The sequence below is a fragment of the Balaenoptera physalus genome (assembly GCF_965194825.1).
Source record: "Balaenoptera physalus genome assembly, chromosome: 17".
Classification (NCBI taxonomy): Eukaryota; Metazoa; Chordata; class Mammalia; order Artiodactyla; family Balaenopteridae; genus Balaenoptera; species Balaenoptera physalus.
Window position 1 is genome coordinate 84,786,717 of NC_138895.1, and position 26,618 is coordinate 84,813,334.

Below are 26,618 nucleotides of genomic sequence, written 5' to 3' on the forward strand. Positions count from 1 at the left end.
TCTAATAAATCACTCCACTTTTCCTGTGCTTGATGGTTCCCGACACTTCGAACACTGGAAAAGCCCTGCTGCAATCAGGCGGCTCAGCCTTCATCTCCGGTGGCAGTCACAGAGGAGGTGACGGGACAGCCAGAGGCCCCTCCTAGGCACCCAGGACAACCCAGCTCTGCACCCTGGGGCCACTGGAGGCCAGCACTCATGCAGGCCCCTCGGGAATGGGTCGGGCGGCCCGTGGAGAGGCCCTGCCAGACTCCGACACACAGCTGGCCGCAGCACCTCTGCGTTCCCAGCCAGAATCCACACGGGCGGCCCTGGGAAGATGAGTGTACGTGCTCGCTAACACACACACACACACACACACACACACACACACACACGCACGGTGTGCACACGTCTGCAACGGTGGGGGGAGGGGACCCCCGGCCCAGGGCCTCACCCTGCTGGGCTTCCTGCAGCACTGCTGTCTGAACTGGGGACCAGCCTCTGACACACATTTACCGATTACAAAGACTCAAAGCAGCCAAAAATAAAAAATAAAATAAAAAATAAAATAAACTTATAAAAAAAACCCCCAACATTTACTGATTACTAAGTCACAGTGGCAGCCCGACAGGGCCATACGTCACGGAGCAGCGGTCGGCACCGCCGCAAGAGGAGCGTGGGCAGCTGGGTGATGACAAACCGCCGCTGTCAGCTGCCTGTCCCTGCGGCCGCCTTCTCTGTCGTCCCGCACTACCTGGTGTTTAATGACAACACTGTCAGCCTGAGACACGCGGTGCTGGGACTGTCGAGGCCCTATTAGAGGAAAGATTGAGACCCTACTCTTCTCAAACTCACTCAAGCGACACAAGCCGCTCGTTCCTATAATTACTGTGCGCGAGCCATCGATCGCGCGACGACACTGACCCGTCTGTATGAAATGGGAGTAGTTTGCTCCCTGACAGTCGCTGTACATTATGGGGGTGGGTCTTCCCTCCCCTTTTAACCACCCCTCTAGAGGATGGAAGAGGGGAAAGCGAGCACCTCCCAGCCCCCACCCCGCCTGCAGGCCTTGGGCCCAGGGGGAAGCGAGCCCCAGCACATCCCAGGGAGGCGCGCCCCAGAAGGCGGAGGTGACAGCACAGCGTGTGGCTGGGAGATCCAGGTAGGGGGAAACTCGCTGAGCGGGGCCCACAGGAGCAAGAGGCGGCCGCACTCCAAGGCCATGAGCCCCAAGCGAAGGCAGGGAAGGCAGGGTCCGTGCCAGGCAGACAGCGTGCCCTCCCAGGACCGCCCCCCCCGAGACAGGACCAGGCCTGAGCGTGCTGGGAGCAGCGTCTGCGTGATGCAGGCTCGTCCAGCTGCACGGCTGGTGCTCACCCCTTCCCCAGCAGACCAAGCAGCCCCTGCCCGCTTGGGGCCACACCCTGTAGGCACTAGACTGTGAGGCCAGCTGCTCCCCCAGTGCCCCATCTGACCTCAGCCAGAAGCAGCTACGACAGGACATACCCTGCCCTGTCCGCTTTCACTCAGACCCCGATGAGCAAAATCCACCTCTTACTCAGGACAAAAGGCAAACCCACTTCTGGCTCAGCAGCCCGGGCAGGGCTCCAGGACCCGCGGGCACGAGAGGGGCCAGTGTCCAGGACAGCAGGTGGGGTGGCCATGGAGGTACCGACGCGAGCCCCCAGGGCCTCACAGGTGAGGGCACGCACATGCATGTTAGAGACAGGAATCTGCCTTCAGCGGGGAGCAGGTCCTAAGGCTCAGCTCCAGCCTCCAGAGACGCAGCTCACAACCGGGGGGCCCACCCTGCTCCCCTCCTCCCCTTGGCCCTGGGTCATGGAGCAGGACCGGGACATGAAAAAGCTTAGAAAGAAAACAGTGAAAATGAAGTGTTTTAAAAGCAACTGCAGACCATGGAGGAAGCCAGAGAGGGAACTGGACCCTCATGCTTGACAAAAGCCACCCCAGAGGTCAGAGGGCTGAGGAAAGGACGCCCAGGCAGCACCAACACCAGTGTGCCCCTTGCACAGAGCTCGCTCAGTCAGTCAACAGACATTCGGGGAGCCCGCTGTACGCTGGCCCCTGGGCTCTGGGGAAGCGGCAGGGAGCAGAGCAAGCGGCCCTTCTCAGGGCAGGTGCGTCCCCTCAGCCCCTCCCGGGAAGGGCAGGTCACTCCACAGCACGCGGGAAGAGGCAGAGGCAGCACTCGATACGTTAGCCCGGAACACGAAGAGCGTCCGCACCAGCATCTGGACTGGGCAAGCCCTTCCTGCCCAGGGTTTCAGGGGCTCTGGAGGGCCAGCACCACCGGAAGCACCTAAACTTCTCTCGAGATGGCCCCCCTCCGTGCCGGTGCCAGGGGCTCAGATGACCCCTCGGTCCTGCCCACCCGATGCCAAGGCTCCCTCTCCACCTGCTGCAGGCCTCCCCGCCTGGCAGGGCCCAGCACTGGTGGCCCCGAGCTCCCTGCGATCCAGGTGGGACGAAGCACAGAGCTGCTGGCTGCCGGCGGGGACCCCCATCCAGGTAAACACGGAGCCGGCCACAGTGCCCCCGCCCCGGGCACGGTGCCCAGCCCAGCTCCCTGCACCTGCCAGGGGACAGGAAGTGAAGCCAGCCCAGCAGGAGAGGTCCCAGAGCAGGCCAAGACCTCACGCCGAGGCCCCTCTACCTACGCTGTGCCTGGGGCTGACATGCTCAGATGCAAAGGCCAGAGGCCTCTGACTGCCCAGGAGGGACCAGGTACCAGCCAACACCTACCCCGCACTGGGTCTACTGGCGTGTGTCTCTGTCCTCACAAAACGGCAGTCCTCCGTCATCACTATGTCTCTCCATTTGAGGGCCTGGCCCAGATGTGCCAGGAGGGCCGGAAGGGGTATCCATTCCCTCACCGGGCTGAAACTCTAGAAGGCCAGAGCCCGGGGGAGCAATGGGGGCTCCCAAGTCCCCGAGGGAGAATCAAGGGGCCTTGTCCACACTCCACCGACAGCAACGGGGCCTCCACACGAGCCGGGCCAGCCCAGCTGAGGGGACGAAGCCCAGCCTGTGAGGTAAAGGCCCGTCCCACCCTGGCAGCTTCTGCTGGGGGCTTTCAGGGGCGCAGGAAATTGCCCGCTAGTCCCAGGTGGACAGATACCCCACGTTCCAAGCCACGAGAGGCGGAGAGGGACCGGTCCCTGCCCCTGAAGGGGGTGCTGCAGAGCACACCCTGTCCCCCCCGGCAGGTGCTGTGACACTAACGGGGCGCCACGGGACGGGCACCGACGAGCCCGCCTCTGCCCTTCTGACCCCCAGGCAACCCCCCATCCTCTCCCACAGGGGCGGGAGCACGAGGGGGGCTTCCCCCGGCAGACACTGGGCCTCAGCCACCCCAGGGAAGCCCGGCTCCACCACGTGGCCCGGAGCTGTGGCTCTTGTGAGGGCAGCGCTCCTGCTGGCCACAGCCTAGCCTCTCGGGACCCCTGCCCTGCTTCCTCGGAGTCAGGGCCAGAGAGAGATGCTTCCGAGAGAGCCTGGAAATAAGCCCACTATAAAAAGCAGCGGCCATGGAGAGAAAACCACGTATCCCCTCACAGGCTCCAGACTGCCCAGGCTCTCCGGCCGCTCACCCGTTCCTTCCTGGTGGCCGAAGGGGCAGGGCTGCAGCACAGAAGCAGCGGGCAGGCCGCGGAGGGGAGTCTGGGTGTGGGGTGGGCCCCGGCCTCACTCAGCCCTACAGCCAGCCTGCCCAGCGCTGGGCGCTGCGGCGGCAGAAGGAGGGCAGTGCACGAGCACGGGAGCTCGGGGCCGCGTCCCTGCCTCCCCACCCTCAGCTCCACGGAGGCCACAGCGAGGAGCCCGGCCTTGGCTGCGGCTGCAGCTGCGCTGGGCCAGCAGACTCCAGAGTGGGCCCTGCGCTCCCCTGTCCCCCTCTGCCCTCCCCTGCCTTCCCTTCTCCTGCCCAACCCTCCCCTCCCTGCCCTCCCCTCCCCTCCCCTCCCCCCTCCCCCTCTGCCCTCCCCTCCCTCCTCCCCTCCCTCCCCTCCCTCCTCCCCTCCCCTCCCCCTCTGCCCTCCCCTCCCTCCCCTCCCTCCTCCCCTCCCCTCCCCCCTCCCCTCCCTTCCCCTCTGGGATCCTCCAGTCCCTGCACAGGATGCAGCCCCTGAGCCAGCAGCAGCGCCCGCCTCAGGGTCAGTTCCCAAGCACACAGCCGGCAAAAAGTTCCTGCTGGGGCCAATATAAGGTTGGGGGCAGCAGGGGCCATACAGGTGAGGACCAAGGGCCATCCTGGGGCCCCTGAGAAAGGGGGCTCAAAGCAGCCCCACCCATCTGTGGGAGCTGGGGCTCCTCCAGAAGACGGGGCCTCGGCCCTCTGTGAGAGGAAGGAGGAGGAGGGGGAGGGGGGAGGGGGGAGGGGGAGGGGAAGGGGGAGGGAAGGAGGTGCAAGGGTCTGAGGAAGGGCTGTGGGGCACAGGGCTAGCCCGGGCAGGGCAGGCAGAGGCCCAGAGCAGAGGCCTCCCAAACTCAGGGTGGTGGGCGCCCGCAGGCCACTCTGTCTGTGGACTCAGAGCAAGCAGAGGGCGCCACACCTGATGCACGTGCCATCTGGGGGGGAAGGGAGCCCCGAGAAACTCCACGGAAGGAAGAGAGGGAAGCAGGCCGCCCCCCGGTGCCGAGGCCCCAGGTCGCGGTGCCCGCCAGCTCCACAGCCTGCAGGGGCAGCCGGGGTGCCCGGGCTCAGCCAGGCTAGTCGCAGGGTCCAGCCCGCCCCCCAGTTCAACATTCCAGACCCCCACGCGGGTGTAGAGCGAGCAGTGACGGGAACACATGGCGCTGGTGATTTGCTGGACCACCGTGGGCTCCAGCGGGGCTCACCCCAGACACGCTGGGAGTTGGTGGGCCGGGCCTGCTCGGACCCCGGGTCTCCCACCTCGAGCAGGGCCTGGCACAGAGCAAGCTTCTCTCCTCGGCCTTCCCAGACCCTGCGGCAGGCCCGGGCCACGGAGTTCAGCTCCTCTCACAACGCCAGGCCCGCCTTCCATCTCCTGCAGACACAGGGAGGTGCGCCCCCTCGCCCCGCCGCCCCACGCGCCTCCCCCGGCCCGTGGCGGTGCCGGGTCTGGCGGCTGCCCTGCTGCAGTCTGGCGTGCGGGGTGGAAGCAAGCCGCTCTGAGGGCGCCCCTGCAGTGAGCCATCCTTCGCGCTAGAGACGCCTCCTGCCAAGCAGGCTCACGCCCCTGCCCGCACCCAGCACGCGCTGCCTCACAGGACGCCACCTGCTGCCAGCGGCCGTGCCGCTGCGCCCACTCTCAGCTGCCACCTACTCGTGCGGCCACTGGCGCTGCCAGAGCCCATCAGGGATCGGCACAGCTTGGGATACGCCGTGAAAAGGAAACACAACAGCTCCGAATTAATTTAGAAAGCGCAGCACCCCGAAGAATGACAACAAACGGCGGCAAACGGCTCTCCTGGGCGGAGCCAGCGGGGGTGGAGTCTCCCCATCCACAGCCGGGCAGGAAAGGCAGAAGCGGCAGCACGTCCCTTAGGTCCCTGCCACACCCAAAAACTTTAACGAGATGGGAGGGGGCGAGTGTGCCAGGGACAAGACCCCTGGGCCGGCGCCACACCCTGCAGACGCCCCGAAGCATCCCAGGATGGGTCCCGGCACTGCAGACAGGCCTGCAAGGGGCAGAGGCAGTCAGCGGCCCGTGCCCGGCCCGGAGAGAACACTGGCCCCAGAACCCACCCGGGCCTCTCCACGTACAGCACCTGAGGGTTCAGCCCCCGGGGGGCACAGGAGGGCGTGGTGGGGGGCAGCGGCTCGCTTCCACGCTTGCAACCCCACGGCAGGGGACCTGCCACCTCCCTAAGCCAGACACCTTGTCCCAGTGCTGCCCGGACCAGCCAGCAGTGGGAGCAGGAACAGTGCAGACCTGTGAGGACCCCTGGGCCGGAGACAACCAGAAGGGCCAGGGCTCCTCTTGCCAGGCCTGGGAGACACTCAGGCAAACCAACAAATAATTGCACGCCTAATGGTTAGAAGCGGATAGGTTTACAGTCGTTGAGTTTGGCTATAGATTTTCTTTGCAAATTCCATCAATTCTATGCATTAGGGCCAAAGCTTCAAATTGGAAGGATACCTGTGATTGCTAAGAGCCCCGGGCCACACAGGTGATGCCTAGGTGGTGCCAGCAGGGCCCAGCTGGCCTGTGGTGCCTTCTCAGCCTGGGATCTGCCTGGAAAGGGCTCAGTCTTGGGGAAAGCACCGCTCACTTCCCATGGATACGAGAGGGAAGACAGGAAAGCAGGAGGGCTACGAAGAGCAGAGGGCCCCACGTACACCGGCGCTTTTCCAGGGTCACACGGCCTGTCCAGAAGCCCCCGGCAGAGGGACACACGGCCCCGCCCTTTCCAGGACAGCTGAGCCCACCGCCCTCGTGGCCTCCCTCGGCAGAGCAAGTAGAGGGGCCCCGGCAGGGTGGGAAGCAGAGGGTCTCAGCTCAGAGCCTGGGGGAGGCCCATCCTTGGTGCCCATCCTGACTGGGCTCCCTGTGTGTCAACACGCTCCCAGGAGGACACGGTGGCAGGGGGCGAGCAAGGGGACACAGCCGAGGGGGCTCCAAGCAAGTGCACCATCGCTGCCTGCCGGATCTGGGGCAGCAAGCCCTTCCTGCCCACGACCCTTCCCACCACCCCAAGAGGAGAGACGCGGCCTCAGGTACAACAGAGCTGGGAGCCAAGTGTCACCAGGTCCTGCTCCTTCCCCAAAGCCAGCAGCTCCAGCCCACGTGAGCTGCAGGAGCAGGGAGGGAGCTGCTGGGACGTCTGAGCCCCACCGGCCCAGCCTGCACGCCCTGCGGGGCAGAGAGACACCCACCCTCCCAGGCTGAGGCCTCTCGAAGCTCAGGCGGCCTGCCCGCCCGGGCCCAGAGAGGTGTGCCCCGAGGCGGTCAGCTCTTGTCCGGACCAGGCTGCCCCACTCCCTCGGGCAGCCTGTGCACCAGGGCCCTCTGCCGGTGGCCGCCTCAGAACCCAACGCTCTCCCTGGATGTCACCGAAGGCCCTACTGACACAAGCACCGCCACCCCAGCTGTCACGCAACCCCACTGCAACTCCTCGCCCGCCCCTGGGCAGGCAGCACCCCTGGCCCCTCACCCGGCCTCCACCGCCTGTGCCCAGGCCTGCCCGGCCCCTACAGCAGGCTCTGCATGGGGAAGCAGGCAGGGCTGCCAGAGGCCCCTCCCAGGGCCTGGAGCGGAGGCGGGGCAAGGCCTACAGGAGCAAGGCCACCGTGCAGGAGGCCCACGGGCTGCCCCATCTACCCCACACCCAGAGACCTCTACCTCTCAGAGGCCACGGGTCAGTGAGGCCCTCCTGTCTCCAGCACACAGGTCGCTGGAGGTTGCAGGGAGCCGCCCTTCTTCCCCTACCAAGCACACACTGGGGACAGGTGAGCAAGTGGGCCTCTAGATGCAGGGCTGGGCTGAGCGGGCTCCCACCGCCCCTCCCTCGCCCTTCTCCCGCACAGACCCTGTTCTGCAGGCCAGCCTGCCGGTGCAGTGAGCCCGCCCCAGCGCGGGGCCCTCCCTGGGCAGGAAGTGCCTGGGCACTCTCACTGCCCACACTGCCCTGACTCTGCAGGTCTGCTCCCCGAGGGGCCACGCACCCTGTCTGGGGGAACATGACATCATCCGGCCCTGAATTAGCTCCAGAATTCCATACACAACGTCCACCACTCAATACAAAATAACCATACATACAAGCAAATCACACTTGACCCAAAACTAAGAAGGAAAAAAACAGGCAATGGAATGAACAGGGATCCAGATAACTGGGTGGTCAGACACAGACTTTAAACAAGATTAATATGTTCAAGGCCTTAAAGACAAGATTGCAGGACTTCCCTGGTGGCGCAGTGGTTAAGAATCCACCTGCTGGGCTTCCCTGGTGGCGCAGTGGTTGAGAATCTGCCTGCCAATGCAGGGGACACGGGTTCAAGCCCTGGTCTGGGAAGATCCCACATGCCGTGGAGCGACTAGGCCCGTGAGCCACAATTGCTGAGCCTGCACACCTGGAGCCTGTGCTCCGCAACAAGAGAGGCCGCGATAGTGAGAGGCCCGCGCACCGCGATGAAGAGTGGCCCCCACTTGCCGCAACTAGAGAAAGCCCTCGCACAGAAACGAAGACCCAACACAGCCATAAATAAAGAAAAATAAATAAATAAAATTAAAAAAAGAAAAAAGTTCAGTCTGAGACTTAAAAAAAAAAAAGAATCCACCTGCCAATGCAGGGGACAAGGGTTCGAACCCTGGTCTGGGAAGATCCCACATGCTGCGGAGCAACTAAGCCCGTGTGCCACAACTACTGAGCCTGCGCTCTAGAGCCCGCGAGCCACAACTACTGAGCCTGCGTGCCACAACTACTGAAGCCCGCGCACCTAGAGCCCATGCTCCGCTACAAGAGAAGCCACCACAATGAGAAGCCCATGCACCACAACGAAGAGTAGCCCCCCTGCTCGCCACAACTAGAGAAAGCCCACACACAGCAACAAAGACCCAACACAGCCAAAAATAAATAAATAAATAATAATTAAAAAAAGACAAGATTGCAAATTTTGGCAGAGACCTAGTAACTATCTTTTAATAGAAACTTTAGAATTTAAAAGTCACTAAAACTAAGATCTCAACGGATGCATTTTGTAGCAGATTATACAAAGCTGAAAAGACAATAACTAAACTAGAAAATAGGTTAGAAGAAACTACCCAGATTTAAGCATGGAGACAAAGAAGACAGAGAGAAGAACACAGGAAACATGTACGATATGGTGAGAAGGTTCAGTACAAATGCAGCTGAAGTCCCAGAAGGAGAGAGGTGGGAATGGAGCAGAAGCAATGCTTACAGACAGAACGGCTGAGACTCCAAAAGTGATGAAAACCATCAAGCCACAGGTTCAAGAGACACCACAGACCCTGAGCAGGACAGGTAAAATGTACAGGAAGCACACCAGAGCACACCTGCTAAAAACCAGAGACAGAGAAAGCCCCACAGCCAGAGGGGGAAGAGCGATGCTACCCGCCCGGGAAGGACATCTGACTTCACCGAAAGAGCCCACACCAGCTAGCGATGGGAAGGGTCTCTCCCCAGCACCGAAAGAGCCCACACCAGCTAGCGATGGGAAGGGTCTCTCCCCAGCACCGAAAGAGCCCACACCAGCTAGCGATGGGAAGGGTCTCTCCCCAGCACCGAAAGCCCCACGGCTTCCCAGGCAAAATCACTCTCCAGAGAGTAAGGCAAGAACAAAGACTTTTCAGATAAACATCTATAGAGAGCAATGGTCCCCAGCACACCTGCAATATTACAGGATATGTTAAGAGGTGTTTCTCAAACAGAAGGCAAGGAAGGGATGAAGAGAAATGGGAGAATAAATACATAGTCTAGGTCAATACTGACTGTACACAATGTTTTCTAGGGTCTAAAATACATGGAGAATTAAAATCATGGCAGTTCTCCACAGCTGATGGAAGAGAGGAAAATAGGGTTTAAGTACTCCAAGCTTCTTACATTGTCTGGGGAGGGATCAGACAGTAATTTCTAAGTACCAATAACAGTGAGTCAAGAATGCACAATATAACCTCTGGGGAGACCACCCAAAGAAGAATAAAAGAATGTATGATAAGCTTAATTGAGGAGAAAATGGAATTAAAAAATGTACATCCAAAAGAAAAAAAAAAAGGAGCGAAAAAAACAAAACAGGTGCAACAAAGAAAAAGCACACAGTAAGACAGTAGATTTAAACCCAAATACCCTAGTAATTGCATTAAGTGTGAACAGACGAAACCCTTTTTTAGAAAGACAATTTCAGATTGCACTTAAAAAACAACTACTTGCTGGATACAAAAAAATGTAAACATAATAACGGCTGAAAGTAAACATGTTTGCACATGTCACACATATATACACATGTGTATATACACACATTTTGTGACACTAACTAAAAGGAAACTGGCCTAGCTCTACCTGCTTCAGAGAAAGTAAACTTTAAGGCCAGAAGCTTTACTGGAGATAAAAAAGGACATTTCGTAGCAGTAAAAGATTCAATCCACCGGGGAGATATAATGATTCTAAGTGGTTTGCACTCAGTCAAATGACCTCAAAATGCTTAATGCAAAAGTGACAACTGGAGAACAGTGGAAGATCTTAACACTCTCTCTCTCTGACTGGAAAAAACAGACACCCTCCCTGCCCCGCAAAATCAGTAAGTACACAGAAGATCTGAACAACACAATTAATATAACTTACCTTACAGAGCCCCAAACTCCCCAAATGGAATCATTCTCCCTAAGTGCACACAAGAGCTTTACCAAAACGGACCCTAAGCTGGTCCTTAAGACAAGTCTGAGCAGACTTCAAGGACTGAAATCACGCAGACAGCTCGCCCAGGGGAGTGAAGCTGGGAGCGGCCATTACAAAGAAACTCAGAAGCCCCAGGGGTTCGGAAATGAAGCAATCCCTTCTGAATAACCCTGGATCAAAGAAAAAATGACAATGAAAATTAGAAAAAGTTTCGGAGGAACACAAAAATAATTAACTTGCAGAAGACAGCTAAGGCTATGCTCAGGGGAGAACTTACAAGCTTACACCTGCATATTTCAAAAAAAAAGAGAACCTGAAGGTCAACTGTCCAGCCATCTGGTCCTGTTGCGCTCCGTCCAAGCTCAGGCCCACTGGCCACGTGGGCAGCTCCGACCCTGGACAGCAGCCCCCAGCCCCGGCCTCTGCTCCCCGGCTGCCTGTCTCCCCACGTGCTGCCCCTTGGGGCACTGTCTCACGGCCCAGAGTCAAGGACATACACAGCCGGGCCGGCCCCAGGGTCAGTGCGGCCCTGCAGCCCCTCCCCCTGCTGCCCTGCCTGCCCAAGCCGAGGGGACCACACAGCATGGGGGTGGCAGCCTGAGCCAGATGCAGACCACAAACCCCCACCCCACCTGGCATCTTCCCCCTTTAAAACGCAAGCAGTAAGGAGAGCCCGGCTAAAGAGAGCTCCACAGGGGAAACATGTTTTTGGAGTTCCTTTCTGAGATGCCTTCTCTGTGCCCAAGCCCAGCTGCCCACCTCGGCGCCCCAGCTTCACTCAAAGAGAGGGACAAGGAAGAGCGGCTCCAGCCCAGACGCCCGGCTCTGAGTCCCACAGGGAGGCCACTGCGTCACTGTCCGCACTGGCACAGGGCCAGGCCGAGGTGTGTAGGGGAGGGGGTGCTCCGTGACGTAGCCCGGGGCGGGCTCCTGGCCTGGGACCATGGGAGCATGGAGGAGTGGGACCCGGGTCTGGATGGGGTGCCCAGCAACATCCTGAAGCTGTGGAGAGAAGGTGCCACAATCCAGGACCTGGAGGGCCATGGCCCACCTCCAGCAGGTAGGAGCTCCCACGCCCCCGTCACCAGGTGGCCCCCACTCCCCAAGGGAGGAAGGGGCTGGGCCCAGGAGAGCAGGTGGGACAGACCACCTGATGGGCCAGCGGCAGCCACAGGGAGAGCACTGAGGGCCGAGGGGGAGGCCGGGAGACAAAGCAGCCCTAGGATGACTCCGCCCTGCACCCCACGCCCACTGACGGCCGGGCTTCTGAGAGCCCCCGGTTGAGAGGGACCCTCAGGCCAGGCCAGGCCCAGCTGGCACAGAGGCTGGGCTTAACTCGGTCAGCCAGGACACGGGGGCGGGCCACCCTCAGCACACCATCTACACTCGTCAGACACCTGGGGACCCTGGCCCACGAGACCCCAGGGCTGCAAGCTCTGCCATCGTGAGAACATCACCCCTCCTTCCCGGGTGAGGAGCGGCTCCCAGGGCTTCAGCCTCACGGAGTCACCAGGTGCCCCTGACTCCGCAGAGGTCACAGCTCCCCTAGAGGCCCCACGCCTGCCGGGCACCACACAGGCAATGCGCACGCACATACACGCACTCCCACGCCAGCTCGTGTGGAATAATTAATTAGCACGGCCATGACGAACGTAGAACTGGAGGCCTACGACATGCCTGGTAATTTATGCAAGGCTCAGGATCGCTGCGGCTGCCTTTTGCAGGGCCTGCTTCAGCATTTTCATTTTCCCTTAGGAAAGCAGGGCTCCAGACTGAACTGCTCTCACGCCCTTTACAGCGTCTGCCGTAGTAAAGCTAAACAACCCAGCTGCACAACAGCGAGTGATGGTGGGTCACAGACCGCTCCAGGGTGGGAAACTCCAGCAGCGAGAAGAACACCAGCAGCCTCCCAGTCTAGGATCCGCCAAGCCTGCCCCGTCCCCTCAACCCGCCCAGAAACCCCCAAGAGATGACCCTTCCACAGCTGTGGGAACAGAGCAAGGCAATGCCAGCACCAGCCTGGAGGCTCATAACCAGGGCTTGCCCACACCTCAGGACCGGGACCCAGGACCAGGGCGCTGGACAGGACGGGGACACCACAGGAGTCACCTAGCCCCGGCCCTGCGTCCACCCCTCCGGGCCACAGCAAGCCTGCCTCCTTCCTCCCACGTGCCCTGGCTCCTGATCATCCCACAGCGCTCCCAGTGGGCACTGGTGATGAAAACACACTACTGATGCACGTGGAGACCCAGGGCAAGGCTTCGCTCTGCTCCCTCTCACCGCTGACCCTCCCGCAGTCCTGAGGCCAGCACAGCCCATGCCCAGGGCAGCCCAGTGCCAAGCAGTGTGATGCTGCCGTGCCAGTACCTGGCTCACCGCCTGCCCCTGTCCAGTGGGCACATCTGGTCAGAGGGGAGGCGGGGCCTGTTGGGAGAGGCTTGGGGCACGGTAAGACGGGGCGGCGCATTGAGTGGGGCGGGACACTGAGGGTGTGGTGAGAGGGGCGGGGCATGGCGAGGGGCGGGGCGTGGTGAGAGGGGCAGGGCGGGCAGACTGGGGCAGAATCTGGAACTGGGTTTTCCGGTGCACCTGGAACCACAGGACTACAGAGGAGATTAAGTGAGGACCGCTTTTAAGACTCCCTTGGCTACCCAGGCGCTGCTGGAGCAGAAAGCCGGCCGGCGGGCGACTCCCTGTAGGTACACCCCGAGTCCCGGAGCTGGTGCTGCTCGAGGGGAGCCCTGCAAACTCCCCTGGACAAACTGAGCACCACAGACAGGCTCTGGTGCCCAGGCAGCTGAGGGCCTGCTCTGACCTCCACAGGAGGCGCCCCGGGGACATGGGGACAGCCCCAAGGTGGGCCCTTCAAGCCCGAATGACCGAGCAGTGGGGGGAGGCAGCGCCAGGATGTCCCCTCACGGTCAGCCCACAGAGGGGCCACCCAGGGACTGTGAACCTGAGGGGTACCCAGCCCCCACAGGGCCCTGCTCTGGGGCTTGGTGAGGAGCCTGGGTACTGGGTAGGGGGGGAGGCCAGAGGAGGGGTCCAAGGAGGGGCTTACACAAGGAGGGACTCCCTGACTACTTCCTTGGAGAAACTTGGACACAGGGAATGGGTGTCAGTTTCCAACAGACACTCACACTCAGGCCGGGGTGGCAAGGTGGTCCCAGCGCTGGGTGACCCCAGCCAGAGGAGTGTCTCACTGACCACCATGGCCAGGGGTCAGAGACAGGGGGCTGCATGGTGAAGACCGGGCAGGGTCCAAGACCACACCTACCTTTTCTGCCGGTGACCCAGGATGAGTGGCCGCCCACTGCATCCATAAACAGGTGACAGCAGATCCTCCAGACCGCGTGGCTGGCATGGCAGACTAAGGGACGTGTGGGAAGCGCCCGCCACATGCTGGCAAGCTCTGAGCCAGAGGCAGGCGGCTGTGTGAGGCCCGGCTTGAGTGAAAGCCTCGGCAGCGCTCAGATCCACACCTGATGGCACCGTGAACACTAGGCCCTTCCTGTCAACCACAGCCCTGCCGGCACAGCCCTGAGCAACCCACCAGGCCCACACCCCACCCACCGCGCTGGCCACTTGTCTGTGCAGAGGCAGGCGAAGGAGAGGTGGGTGGGCTGTCGCCACACATGCACTGTCCTGGGCAACCCCTGGGAGGCGAGAACGCCACTGCCCGCCCACCCGCCCATGGCTTTTCCTTGGCACCTAACGGCAGACCTCTCCAAGTGACTGGGAGGAACTGCATGGCCTGCTGCTAGCAGGAAGCCCCCTAGCCTGGGGCCGAGTGTGCTGGGCGGGCTGCCAGCCCCCAACACCGCACGCGTCGTGCTGGGTTGGTGGGGACCAGGCAGCACCCTCTCTGCACACACGAAGCCTGTCACCTCAGGGCAGACTGAGTCATGGCGCTGCGCCCACTGTGGCCGGGGGAGAGGAGCCCCGGTGCTGGACCCGAAGCCCCAGGTCTGCACTGGAAAGCGCACGTCCACACCGCGGGCTGTGACGACTAACTTCCGCAATCAAACGGGTGGCCAATCGGAAACCATTTTTGAGGTTTACGAAAGGTTCTCTTCTCTGCTGCCTTCTCTGGGGTCTGTCGGCCCTGAGGCGGATCAAGTGGGGCCTCTGGCAGCCAAGGTGCGGTTATCCCCCAGGGAGCACGGGGTGGGGTAGGGGTGTCACGTGGGGACCCCCAGGGACCACCTGCCCCACCCCCCAGCCAAAGTCTGACTCTAGGCCCAGGGAACTAGGCGGGAGGGTCAGAGGGCTCGGCCAGAGAGGGCCGGCGGGGAGCAGAGCGGGAGGAGGAGTCAGGCTGGAATCTTCGTAAGGCCAGGTCCCCAAGGCACGAGGCCCCAGGCCTGCTGAACGTGCAGTTTCGAATTCAATTAAAGCGATTATCTGCTGTGTCAAATAAACTGTGTGCAGCATATATCCGGCGGCACTGTACACCTCGGGCTCATTATTCCCTAACTGTTTCCTCCTGTTTACGCGCCCTCAAATTAAACTGCTGATAATATGAGCCAAAATAAAAAATGAGCACACCTTGTCCCGAGAAAATTGATTCTCCCTTCTCCTGAACCGGCGATTGCCAGGTTTTATATACTCTGTTCCTGGTGATCATTAGTAATTCAATTTTCTTTTTATTAGCCCCCTTATCTGCTGAGCAATATAGTGGCAGAGCTGACCTCTTTCGCACGGGCAAATGTTTAAAATCTTTTCCCTGATTAATTTTGCCAGTTAAGAAAAAGAGGAGAAATGGCCCGGCTCTTAGCCATCACAATGAATAAAGCTTAATGTTGATTGTGATGGAATTTCTAATGCCAGGGAAATTGACTGAACGCGGCAATTACACTGCAGTAGTAACTCAAGGGAGATGGGATCGCTTTCTCCTGGCCATAGCCTTTGGGTTATTTAAAACAATCCAATTTGCAAGGATAATTATGTATTAGTGTTTTATCTGCCACTTGAAATGAACAGGGGAGTTTCGATACTGGCCCAGCATTAGCAGGTTATTGCTGCAAATTACTTGATATCTGCTTTCTTTCACATAAAGAGGAAATTAGGCAATCAATTACCAGAAAAAGGTGGATGAGGAATAAGAAGGGCAAGTGCGCCCTCTGCTGGCCACGGGGCTGCACAGCCGGCCTGAAGTGGGGACCCCAGGTGGGGAAGCCCACCTCTCCCTCTCCCCCTCCGCAGCCCTCCTGGCCTCAGCAGCGAGGGAGTCCCAAAGGGGTCAGGTCTGACACCGCTCCAAGCGGAGGGCTGCATCTGGCACTAAAAGTCTGTGTGGGAAACAGGGCAGAGAAGCCTCAAAGCAAGTAGATGCAGAGGCAGCCTCTGCCCCCATTCCCAGGGAGGCCCTGCCAGCGGCCCCTAGGTGGGGTCTGCACTTTCCAGGAGACAGGAGAGCGCGCACACGCGCGCGCGCACACACACACACGCGCGCGCACACACACACACACACACACACACACACACCCCACCCCCCACCCCCCACCCCCGCTCGGGCCCACCAAGGGAGGGCAGACAGGCAGAGCTGGGAAGCGGGGAGCCGGGCAGGCCTTTCGAGAGGAGGGGGCTGGGGGAGCCTTCAGCCCAGGGAAATGACCTCCACCTGTCCCGGCCTCACGATGCCTGCCCAGCACACTCGCCTCCGCCAGCGCAAGCCTCTCCCATGAGCTTCCGGCCATCAAGTCTCGAGGATGAGGACCTCACCCCTCGGCCTGGAGTTCAGTCCTCACCCGCAGTCTCATCCTGGCTGCTGTCCCTCCGGGACCGCTGGACACTCCTGGGGCCCCGACGCGGCCGCCGTGTGTCCCTGAGCACACCCATGCAGGCCCAGGTGCCTCCACTGTCCCTCAGGGGCTTCCCAACAGAACCCCCTTTTCCTTGCTGTGGCCCAGCACCCTGTCCCATCACCTGGTCCCGCCTGCCCTCTGGCCTCGGCCCCTCCCACCCTCCAGGACACCGGCCACACAGGACCAGTCTCTGCTCCTGGAACCGGCAAAGCTCAGCCTACCTGTGACTTCGCCTGCACAGGTGTGTCCACGCGCCCCTCTGCTCGCGCAGGGCTCGGTTCAGATGGCGCTCCTCAGAGACGCCCCCGCCGCCCACCCTCCCCGCAGCTCCCTGCAACACTGCCGCCTGTCTCCTTTTCCTCAGAGTGCTTCTGCCACCTGAAAGCAACTTTTCTTTTTTTTTTTTGGCCGCGCTGTGCAGCCTGTGGGATCTTAGTTCCCCGACCAGGGACTGAAGCCGGGCCCCCAGCAGTGGAAGCGCTGAGTCCTAACCACTTGACCGACAAGGAATTCCCCCTGAAAGCAATTTTTCAGCCTGTTTACAAGCACCCGAGGGGCAGTTTGTGTCCACTGACGCAGCACGGCCCCAGCACACACACCCCCCAGGAGACAGCACACTGCCCTGCACAGACGTGCAGGAGATGGGGAGGGGGTGAGGGGGTGGAGGACAGAGGATGCGTGGGGGGGTGGACAAGGGGCTGAGTGAGGGGAGGCCTTCTGCAAGCCCTTCCCCCAACAGGACCCTCTCCCTCCTCTGCCTCCACCTCTCCCGCAGGGCATTCTATGCGTGGCTATCACACTGCCTATAACTATGAGCTGATTCATCTGCCTCCTAGTGGAGAGGAGCGTGAAGGCAGGGACTGTGGCAGCCTTCTTGGCAGGCGCCGCAGTCCCCACCTGACAGCCCCACACCCAGCGGTGCCCGCAGCCTTTCTCACCCTCCCACCGAGTACCACGGCTGCCCTGCCAGCAGGCGGCAGCCGCCACCGTCCCCAGCCTGCACCCCACTCTGCTCTGGGCCTACAAAGGGGCCAGGCTATTCACAAGTGCAGGTGCAGCTCCAGGGAGGACACAAGCCACCTCCTCTCCCACCTGGCCTGGTTATCGAATCTGTAGGCGCAGCGTCTGTGCCCCCGCCAGCCCCTCACCCCTCTGTCCACCCCGCGACCGGGTGAGCATCCCAGAACACCTCTGGCCCATGGCCCTGGGACGCTGCCCACAGGCCCCTACCCAGCTCTCCAGCTTCCCAGCCGCCCCTTGGCCAGTAGTTCCTGCAGCAAGGCTGCTGCCAGGCTGTTCCCGTGCCTGGGGCAGCCCTCACCCCGGCCCCCAAGCCGCACCAGAGCTCTCCGGCCTGGAGCCGGGAGAGAGGGCACCCAGGACCACCTGGCCGGCTGGTGGGAAAGCTTGGCTCTGCGAGGAGAGTTCCCGGTGCTACCGCTGCCCACCCGTCTGCAGAGAGCCCCTCGGTCCGTGGGTCCTCAGCCCACAAGACAGGAGGACCTCCTCGACCGCGTGGCGCTCCTTCCCTGGGTTGCCCATGGCACGGGCCAGCAGCAGCCTGCCTTGGGCCTGTCGACCCCCAGACCAGGCTCCTTGGGGGCAGGGGCAGCACAGGCCTGGCAGGGACAGAGTCAAGGCCAGTGCGCGTACGTGCATCAGGACTCAGCACCCCTGGGCGGCAGGAAGGGTGCCAAGAGGCCCGGGGCCCTGTCTGCCACAACCATGCCATACTCAACACCTGCCCAGCAGGTGCTCTACACACACACCTGCTTCCAGGCCCAGCAAGGGGGCCCGACGCCCAGCAGACACCCACCAGATCCCCCAAGAGCTCTGGTGTCAGGAAGGGCCCGAGAAGGCAGGACAGGGCCTTAGGGCCTTCCCAGCACACTGCCCCGGCTGGGACACTCCTCCCCCAAGCCACCTCCAACCACATCCGTCAGTCAAGCCTCGCTGAAATACTACCTCCACAAGGGGCCCTACCTGGCCACCCCCTCTCCGTCGCCCCGACACACCCTGCTAATGGCAAGTCACGATGGGAACGTCTCAGCAGCTGGCCAGCTCGAATGCAGGCACCAGAGGGCAGGAGGGACCACCCCCTGCCTTGGGTCTCCTGGACCCCCAGCACCTGGACCGCCCACCTCCCACAGCCGGCCCTGAGCACCATCACAGCCTGCACGCTGCCATCCCGCGTGACACCTCATCTGTGGGGACAGATCTGTCTGCAACTTCTCTGCACACCTGACATCTCAGCCGGCTAAGACAACACCGTGACAGAGAGGATCTGAACAGGGGCCATGAGTCCCCACAGAGGCCCAGATGTCCACAGACACCACCTCCTGGCCTCTCTCCCAGCTGCCCCAAGAGGCCACCTGACCCCTCACCTGCCCTCAAGCTCCCTGGGGGCCCCCCCGCCACCAGTCTCTCGAAGCGAGGGGCACCCTCAACTCGTCCTCTCCAGTCAACCCGCGGCAGCCTGACCGCTGGTCACCTTCAACCTCTTCACTCCCAGCCCGTCCTGCAGCCAAGGCCCAACCCCCAGTCCAGCCACCTCACAGCAACCAGGGGCCGCTAACGGGGCTCCCTCAGCTCTGTCACCTGGCATGACATCCACACTTGCCATGGCGCACGGGATACGGCCGAAGGAGGATGGGTGGGAGGCCGGCACCCTCCAGCCTCACTTCCCCACAGCCCTCTCGCTGCCCCGCTCGACCCTCTGCCTGGGACCCCACGGCCCCCCCTCCCACGGCCGGCTCCGCGCAGATGCTCAGCACGGCCCAGGCACCAGCTCCTCCAGAAGCCTTCTTCACAGCCTCCTGGCCAGGCCAAGGACCACGCCCTCAGCTGGGTTCCCCAGGCACCAAGCGTAGCACAGCTGTTAGAGCACAAGGCCCCGGCCGCAGCGCGCGGCGCCGAGCCTGCCGGACCCCAGACCCTGTCACCTCCAGATCTCACACGGGTCAGTCTAGAAGCCGCTGCCGCACGTTCGCCCCGCAGCTCAGAGGGGCCACCTCAGGACCAGGCACCCAGATGAAGCCTGGCTCTGCAGCCTTCCCAGAGCACCGCCGTCGCGGCAGTGGGGAGCTGGCCTCCTGCGGGGGCCACGCCCACAGCGCTCCCCACCCTGTTCCTGGACTCCAGGGACTCAATAAGAGGGCAAAGCCGACCCCTCCCAGGCCAGCTCAGGCTTCCCGAAGAGAAGGCAGCAGCCAGCAGGGAGGGGAGGGGTAGACCTGCGGCCCAGGCAGCGAGGAAAGGAGGGAGAGGCCCTGGGCGGCACAAGCCCTGTCTCCTCCCCCTTCAGGGCTGCGTGGCTGCCACCCTCTCGTCTACCTTCCCGCTCCTCCTGCCAAGAGGGACTCAGCTGCACATACACGGAGGGGCGCGCTGCAAAGACCACCACATGCCTGCCTGGCAGCATCTCCCCACCCAGAGCGCAGGGCACGGTACCCCGGGTCTCCTCCTCCTCCGCCAGGCTGAGCGCTCCTGGGCCAGGGCCCAACAATGCAAGGTGGACGGCGAGGGTGGGTCCCAACAGGGAGCAGAGCCAGCACAGGCCCAGGGAGCCCCTCCTCCTGGTCGTACCTTCCTTGGTGGGGAGGTGGGCCCGGCTAGGAGGCAGGCAACACAGCCGGTGCCTGCTGACCTGCATCAGGCCCTTGTTGGGCGTCTTCTTCAGCACGGGGCTGCTCTTCCCCCGGAGGGTCTGCCTCCGCCGCAGGCTGAACTGGCTCTTGGCCGTGGCAGCAGGTGGGGGGCTGCTCTTCTTGTCCCCAGGAAGGCTGCAGAGACAAAGAGCAGACAGCTCCTAACAGGTTCCCCCAGCGAGTGGCTCACCTCCCCACCCCTGCCCACCCAGATCCCAGCAACATGGACTCAGCCCCCGGAGGCAGCCCACTTCGCTTTCTCACCTAACCAACCTCAGCAGCCGCCAGAAGGCTGCTCCCCGCCCATCCCCCCCACCCCACCCCCCTCCTCCTCCCCGCCCATCCCCCCCCCACCCCCCTCCTCCTCCCCGCCAGGCTCCCAGCCACAACCCTGGAGGATCCCAGAGCCAAGGGAGGCGGAGAGCGCAGGAGAGCAGCCCTCGACGCCCACCCAGTGTTCCACAACCACCTCCTGCACCTCCCCAGGCCAGATGAGCCCCCGCCTGGAGCTGGGGGAGGAGCAAAGCAGGCAGGCCTTGTACGGAGGAGGAGTTGCCCCCAGCCTCGTGACCCCCTCCCCACACTGGCTGAAACAGAGGCCGCTGTCCAGAAAAAGTGAGGAGGGCAGGGAGCCCGAGGGATCCAAGACAGCACCTATCTGGGAGAGCAGGGCCCAAGATCAAGGTCAGACAGCAGGAAGGACCTCTGGAGTGGGACTTGCTGGGAGGACATCGAGTGTCACCACGTCCGATGGCAGAGGCAGGCCCTCTGCCCTTGCCACTGGCAGCCACCACAATTAAGTCCCTGACCCCAGACGGAGCACTGGGCCACGACCCCGTCCTCGAGCCTCCTCTAGATCCCAGAGGACAGAGGGCGGGGAAGGTGACATGGGTTCAGTGAGGCAGTGACTCACCCTGTCACCCGGCCGTCAAGGGGCAGCCTTCCTCCCCGGTGGAAAGACGACCCCCTCCCGCAGAGACACTGCAGCCTGAGTTTGCCTGCCCTGCTCCTGGCCTGGGCACAAACCCTGTGGGCCCAGAACAGGAACCACCCCAGCAGTCTCTGGTCTCTTGCCCACAGGAGAAAGGGTGGGATGCTGCGACCACCTCCACCTGCCCCACCTGGCTGGAAGCCCCGGGCCAGCCCCCGGCCAGGCTGAGCCCTTTCAACTGTAAGGGACAGCAGTGACCCTGGCCTCATTCCTACTGACTATGGTGACACCACCACAGGCAAAGCTCCACGCTCAGGCCCCTGCCGCTCAGGCCCTGTCCGGGGAGGGCGAGGCTTCCCCTCCGCCTCCCACACCCCTGCAGGTGGGCCCTCCCACCCGCTCCGCATACAAGGCAGAGTCTGCCTGGCCAGACGGGACCCTGGGGCGGGGCGGGGACACACACCTAGCACTCCCCCGCCTCCGGATGATCTTGGTGCGGCTCTTCACTTTGTAAGCCGAGAGCGGGCTCTCACTGAAGAGGGGCTTCAAGCTGCTGGGTCCCACTGCTGGTCTGTCCCCTGGGGGGAACCGAGATGGGACTGGGGAGAGCTGGGAGGCATGGTCCTTGCTGCCGGCCTCTGACTGCCAACGGAAGGAGGAGGACGAGGAGGCCGAGGGGCTGGAGGCCTTCCACTTGTACTTGCTCGGGGAGGCCCCAGGCACGGAGGCTGTGGCCGACCTCCTGGGCTTGGCATCCAGGTCGGCTCTGAGCTGCGGCTTCTCCGTTCGTTCCGCTGCAGAAAAGGGGGCCTTGCACACATTCTCCGCCACTGCTCTGGGACTGAGGGCCCTCCGAGGGGCCCGGGGACTCTTCGCCGAGGCAGCCACCCACTTGTAGTCGTTTTTCCGGAACTTGTTGGTTCGACAGGACACCAGCAGCAAGGGCTCCCGGGTCTGCCTGGGTCCAGCAGCAGGTCTAGCTGGGCCGGCCAGCAGGCCGGAGGCAGCTGACTGACCTGCATGGCCGGCGTTCGCTCTCCCGGCCCCAAGGAGCTGTGCACCACAGCTGGCCACAGAGTGCGAGCCCACCTTCCGGCCCAGGGCCGTGCCGCCCCGCTGGGGCAGGCCGGGGGGCACGAAGCGGGCCTTGGCCGCAGCTGCGCTCTCACTGACCGTCCGCCAGGGCTCCGAGGGGCTGCTGCCCACGGCGCTCAGCGACTTCACCAGCCGGGGCTTGCCAGGCTCCTTCCGGCAGACCAGAAGGGGGTCCTCCTCACTGCAGCTCCCCTTGGCTCTTCCTGGCCTCGAGGGCTGCCGCTGCCCACCGGCAGGCTCACCCTCACCTTCCTGAGGCCTGTGGCTGCTCCAGGGCAGATCCCCGTATGCTTCCAAGGAGCCCCGCGGGACCCCTGCAGTGCCAGCTGAGCCCGGCTTTGACGGTGGTTTGACCTTGATGACCATGTTCTGATTCGGACTGAGCTGGACCTGCCTCTCCGGGATGTACTGCTGGGGGTCAGGACCCTGGCTGCCCCCAGCCCCAGGGGGCGGCTGCGCAGCACAGTCGCCGGGTGGGTCCGAGGATCCCAAGGGCCGATTCACAAGGGAGTATTTCTTGCGCCACACGGGCCCATGGTTCGGGGAGAAGCCCCTCCGGCTCAGACGAGGGTAGCGCGCACTGAAGGCCCTGCCGCTGCTGTAAGTGGGCGGCTGCCACTGGGAAGCGGCGGAGGTGCCTGGGGCAGAGGCACTGCCATGGAGGTTTTTGTAGTCATCGATCAGACCTGAGGAGACAGAAGCACAGGCCCCGTTAACCGGAGAGTGAGTAAAATCAGTGAGAATTCCCTGGAGGGGCATCAGCTGACCAGACACCCCGCAGACCCCAGTGGATCCTGCCAGGCCCCAGTGCAGGAGGGGCAGCTGCCAGTGCCTGAGAACCACTGAGAGTCAGCCCAAATGCCCTAGGCCAGTCTTCTCCGTAAGTCTTTTCCCGTCAGTTCTACTTCAGTCCTATTTCTAGTTGCTTATCCTTAAAATGCACCCCTGTGGCATATTCCCTATCTGCCAGGAATGTTATGCTGGGTTCACAATCCTTTGAGGAGAAGTGTCACTCAGTATGAAGAGACCAGCAAGGCCCTATGCTGTAATGCCTCAAGAGACATGGAGGCCCTCTGGCTTGCCCACAGATAGAAAGGGAGCAGGGCTGCACCTTAATGAGCTCCCTGCCTGGCACACAAGACAGTGAGGGTAAGATAAGCGACACCCCTGGGTACTCCACACTTGACAAGACTGTCACACCATCCTCCCCTGAGGAGAGGAGAGGCCTAATCGTCTGGAATCGCAGTGCAGTGGACCGCCACGGGGCCCTGCCAAGGAAGCCTCTGGACAGCTGTGCCCGTGCAGGTGGGGCCCAGGCCTCGGCTGGAACAACCCAAGCTGTTACAACTCAGCCAACAAGCCCCACAGTTACAACGCTCCCCCACCATATGTCCCGCCCCCAGGCCCAAAGAGAGCCAGGTCCAGACCTGGTGACACCTCAGGGCAGATATGATGGAGGGCCAGGAAGTGCCTGGAAGGTGGGCTCAGCCCACCTGAACTCTCCCCTATACACACTTTCCAAGTCCTTAAGTCTTCTCTTTGTGGGAATAACTTTACAAGGGGAATTTTTTTTTTTTAAGTACAGCAAACCACATTAGATCTAAAAATGGAAAAGTCTGGAAACTGAAGACTGGGGAGTCTAGGCCGGGAATATCAAGGAGAGTGTGGCTGTACGGATGGAAGGAGCGTCAAAACGGGCTGTCCGGGGAAGAAACACACACCTGGCCCCGAGCGGGCTTTGCCACTGTCGGGCGCCGGGAGCGAGGGAGCGCCCAAGGGGCGCCGAGTACGTGCCCGCGCGTGGGGGTGGGGGGGCCCGCTCCCGCCCGCCGGTTACTAAGCGACCGCCCCGCCGCCACCCGCCGCAGCGCCAGAAACGCTCGCACCCTCCGTCGAAACCCGGGCTGGAGGTGACCCAGGCCGGTCGGGACGCCCCTCCGGGTCTCCTAGACGCAGCCCGACCCCACCTACCTCCCCACCCGACCGGACCTAGCCGCCGAGACCGCGGGCGGAAAGCCACCCCCTTAGGGGAGGCGGGCAGGGGCCCGCTGTGAAGTGAAGGGGAAGAAAGGGACGCGCGACCCGGGCCCGACCCGACCCGACCCACCCTGCAGGAGACGGATCTGCCGCCGTAATTGCTCCTTTTCCTCCATCTCCGGAGTCCGCGACGCCAGACCAGGCCCCCGCGACTTCATCGCCGCGCGACCGTTTCCCCGCGGGCTGGGCGGAGCGCGGGGAGGCGCCGAGACTGCGCACTGAGGCGAGGCCTGGGCGACTGCCGGGCCGCGGGGAGCGGGAGCAAGAGAGCTGCGCCGTCGCCCTGGCAACGGCTGGAGAGGCGGGGTCACGCATGCGCAGAGCTAGGGGCGGGGGCAACGTCACTACGGAGCGCCGGGAAGTGTACTCACCGCCCGTGTGGAGGGGGGTGCTGCGGCAGGTGGTCACCGCCCTGTAGAGCTCTGGCCGGGTTCTCCGCCAAGAGCTCTCGTTCCCTGCGGGACTGGGCGAGGGGCCGAGCCCCAGACCCCACCCCAGCTGCAGCGCAGTTCCTTCCGCGTAGAATTAGGCTCTGGGGGCTCTGCAGGGGCGACCTGGTGGGATGAGGGCCCAAGAGACTCTATTGTTGCGCGGGCCAGGACAGGAGAAGAAACGTCCAAGATCGAAGAGGCCCTACAGAGACGTGTTAAACCTCTGAAAACAAAGATTTTGGTGTATCAGTGGAAACAAGTATAAAACCAGGTGTGTAAATCCCTCTGTAGAGCTCGGGCGTGTAAAATGGTATGGCCGCTGTGGAAAACAGTCTGGTGTTTCCTCAGAAAGTTAAAAACAGAATTACGGGTTGACCCAGCAGTTCCACTTCCGGGTATATACCCTGAAGAAGTGAGAACAGGGACTCAAACATGTGTGCCAATGTTGGATGGAGCATTATTCGCAATAACCAAAAGGTGGAAATAGCCCAAGTGTCCTTGAGGATGAATGGATAAACAGTGTATATCCGTACAATGGAACAGGATTTAGCCTTGAAAAGGAATGAAGTACTGATCCCTGCTACAGCATAAATGAACCTCAGAAACATTATGCTCAATGAAGGAAGCCAGTCACAAAAGGACAAATAAGGCAAAATTCCACTTATATGACATAGCTAGAATAGGGAAATTTATAGAGACAGAAAGTAGGTCAGAGGTTACCAAGGGCCGAGGGGAGGAGGAATGGGGAATTATTGCTTTTTGGGTAGAGAGTCTATGTTTGGAGCGATGAAAAAGTTTTGGAAACAAGCAGTGGTGAGGGTTGCACAACATTGTGAATGTACTTAATGCCACTGAATTGGACACTTAAAAATGATTATAACAACTTGTATGTATTTACCACAATAAAAAGAAAGTGGACAGAATGTGTCTGCACAGACCTGAAAAATAGGAAATGTTAAAATGTTCTTCGAGCTGAAGGGAAATGATACAATATGGAGACAGATCTACATGAAGAAAGAGGACAGGAAACGAGAAATATGTTAGTAATTTTTTTTTTAATTCTCATTTCTTATTTTCTCTAAAAGACAAATAGATACAGCAAAAATAATAAAAACGTATTGTGGGTTTATAACACATGTAGAGGTAAAACATATGCCACCAGTGATTCAAGGGGTCATGTGCACTGTGTCTCCTGCAGGTGAGGATGCAGCCCACAGCCTCTTAGGTCAGCACCTGAACCCACCTTAGGGAGGCAGTGTTACTCCACTCAACATACAGCAGTGGGCACCCTGGGATTTCTTTGGCGGAGGTGGCCCCAGGCTAGGAAGACCAGGCAATAGAATGGCCCCTGCACTCAGGCTGTGAGACGGGGTGAGCCACAGGTCGTGCCCCCCCAGCTGAACACTGTGTAAGACCCTTAGACCTTGGCAAAACTCTGAGGGCAGGGTAGGGGAATTCTCGTAGAATGAGGGAATTTCCCACCAGGGATCTTGAAAAGCACTTCTTTGGACTTGCCCTGTCTTGCTTCTGTTGAGAATCCTGCAGCCATCACCTTATGAGTGAGCCAGGGCTGGCCTGATGGAGGATGGACAGCACATGCCTAGTTAATACCACTGACCCTCTTGGCAGCCAGCCATCTGCCAAACACGTGAGGCCAGTGGTTGCCAGCTAGCCACAAAATCGATGAACCCAGGTGATACCACGTGGAGCAGAGATGAGCCTAAATGTCATAATTTAGGGCACCTCACATAATTATGAGCAGACCAGTGGATGTTTGTGTCACTAGGTTTTGGGGTGATTTATTAGCACAAACTGACGGATTCATGGGTCTAGCACTGAACTTGTCTTCTGTGCCCGACAAGCTCTCTGCTCCTGGACTTCAGTCCTGGGGTGGTGGAGGGGAGAGCCCAGCCACTTGCTGAGAGGAGGCAAGGTTTGTGGGTTTGTCTCCTGGAGTTGTGAAACTGTAAGTGGGATGTAAGTGCTGTCACGATTAACTCCTTAAAACGGACCTTGACAGTTACACTTAAAACTCTTTGATGGGGGCTTCCCTGGTGGCACAGTGGTTGAGAATCTGCCTGCCAATGCAGGGGACACGGGTTCGAGCCCTGGTCTGGGAAGATCCCACATGCCGCGGAGCAACTAGGCCCGTGAGCCACAATTACTGAGCCTTCGCGTCTGGAGCCTGTGCTCCGCAACAAGAGAGGCCGCGATAGTGAGAGGCCCGCGCACCGCGATGAAGAGTGGCCCCCGCTTGCCGCAACTAGAGAAAGCCCTCGCACAGAAACGAAGACCCAACACAGCCATAAATAAATAAATAAATAAATAAATAAAATTAAAAAAAAAAAAAAAA

The 26,618-nt window shown here is 61.1% G+C and overlaps 1 protein-coding gene and 1 long non-coding RNA gene across 3 annotated transcripts in view; one reads left to right on the top strand and one right to left on the bottom strand.

Annotated features, from left to right (window-relative positions):
• The window catches only part of ZC3H3 (zinc finger CCCH-type containing 3), an 82,798-nt gene extending 58,729 nt beyond the window's left edge, over positions 1-24,069 (bottom strand). Inside the window, exons 1-3 of one of the 2 annotated variants that reach the window (XM_082433495.1) lie at positions 23,905-24,055; positions 21,166-22,483; positions 19,710-19,906 (exon numbers count right to left, since the gene is read on the bottom strand). In XM_082433495.1, the coding sequence (XP_082289621.1) occupies positions 19,710-19,906; positions 21,166-22,483; positions 23,905-23,992 (1,603 nt within the window). In that variant the 5' untranslated portion in view covers positions 23,993-24,055. Of the gene's footprint in view, positions 1-19,709; positions 19,907-21,165; positions 22,484-23,904 lie in introns of both variants that reach the window. The other variant, XM_082433496.1, reaches the window with a different exon arrangement.
• Positions 24,070-24,178: 109 nt separating this feature from the next.
• Positions 24,179-26,618, top strand: LOC309646838. Its single transcript, XR_014255623.1, has 2 exons — positions 24,179-24,536; positions 26,356-26,618. It is a non-coding gene; the product is annotated as an uncharacterized lncRNA (long non-coding RNA).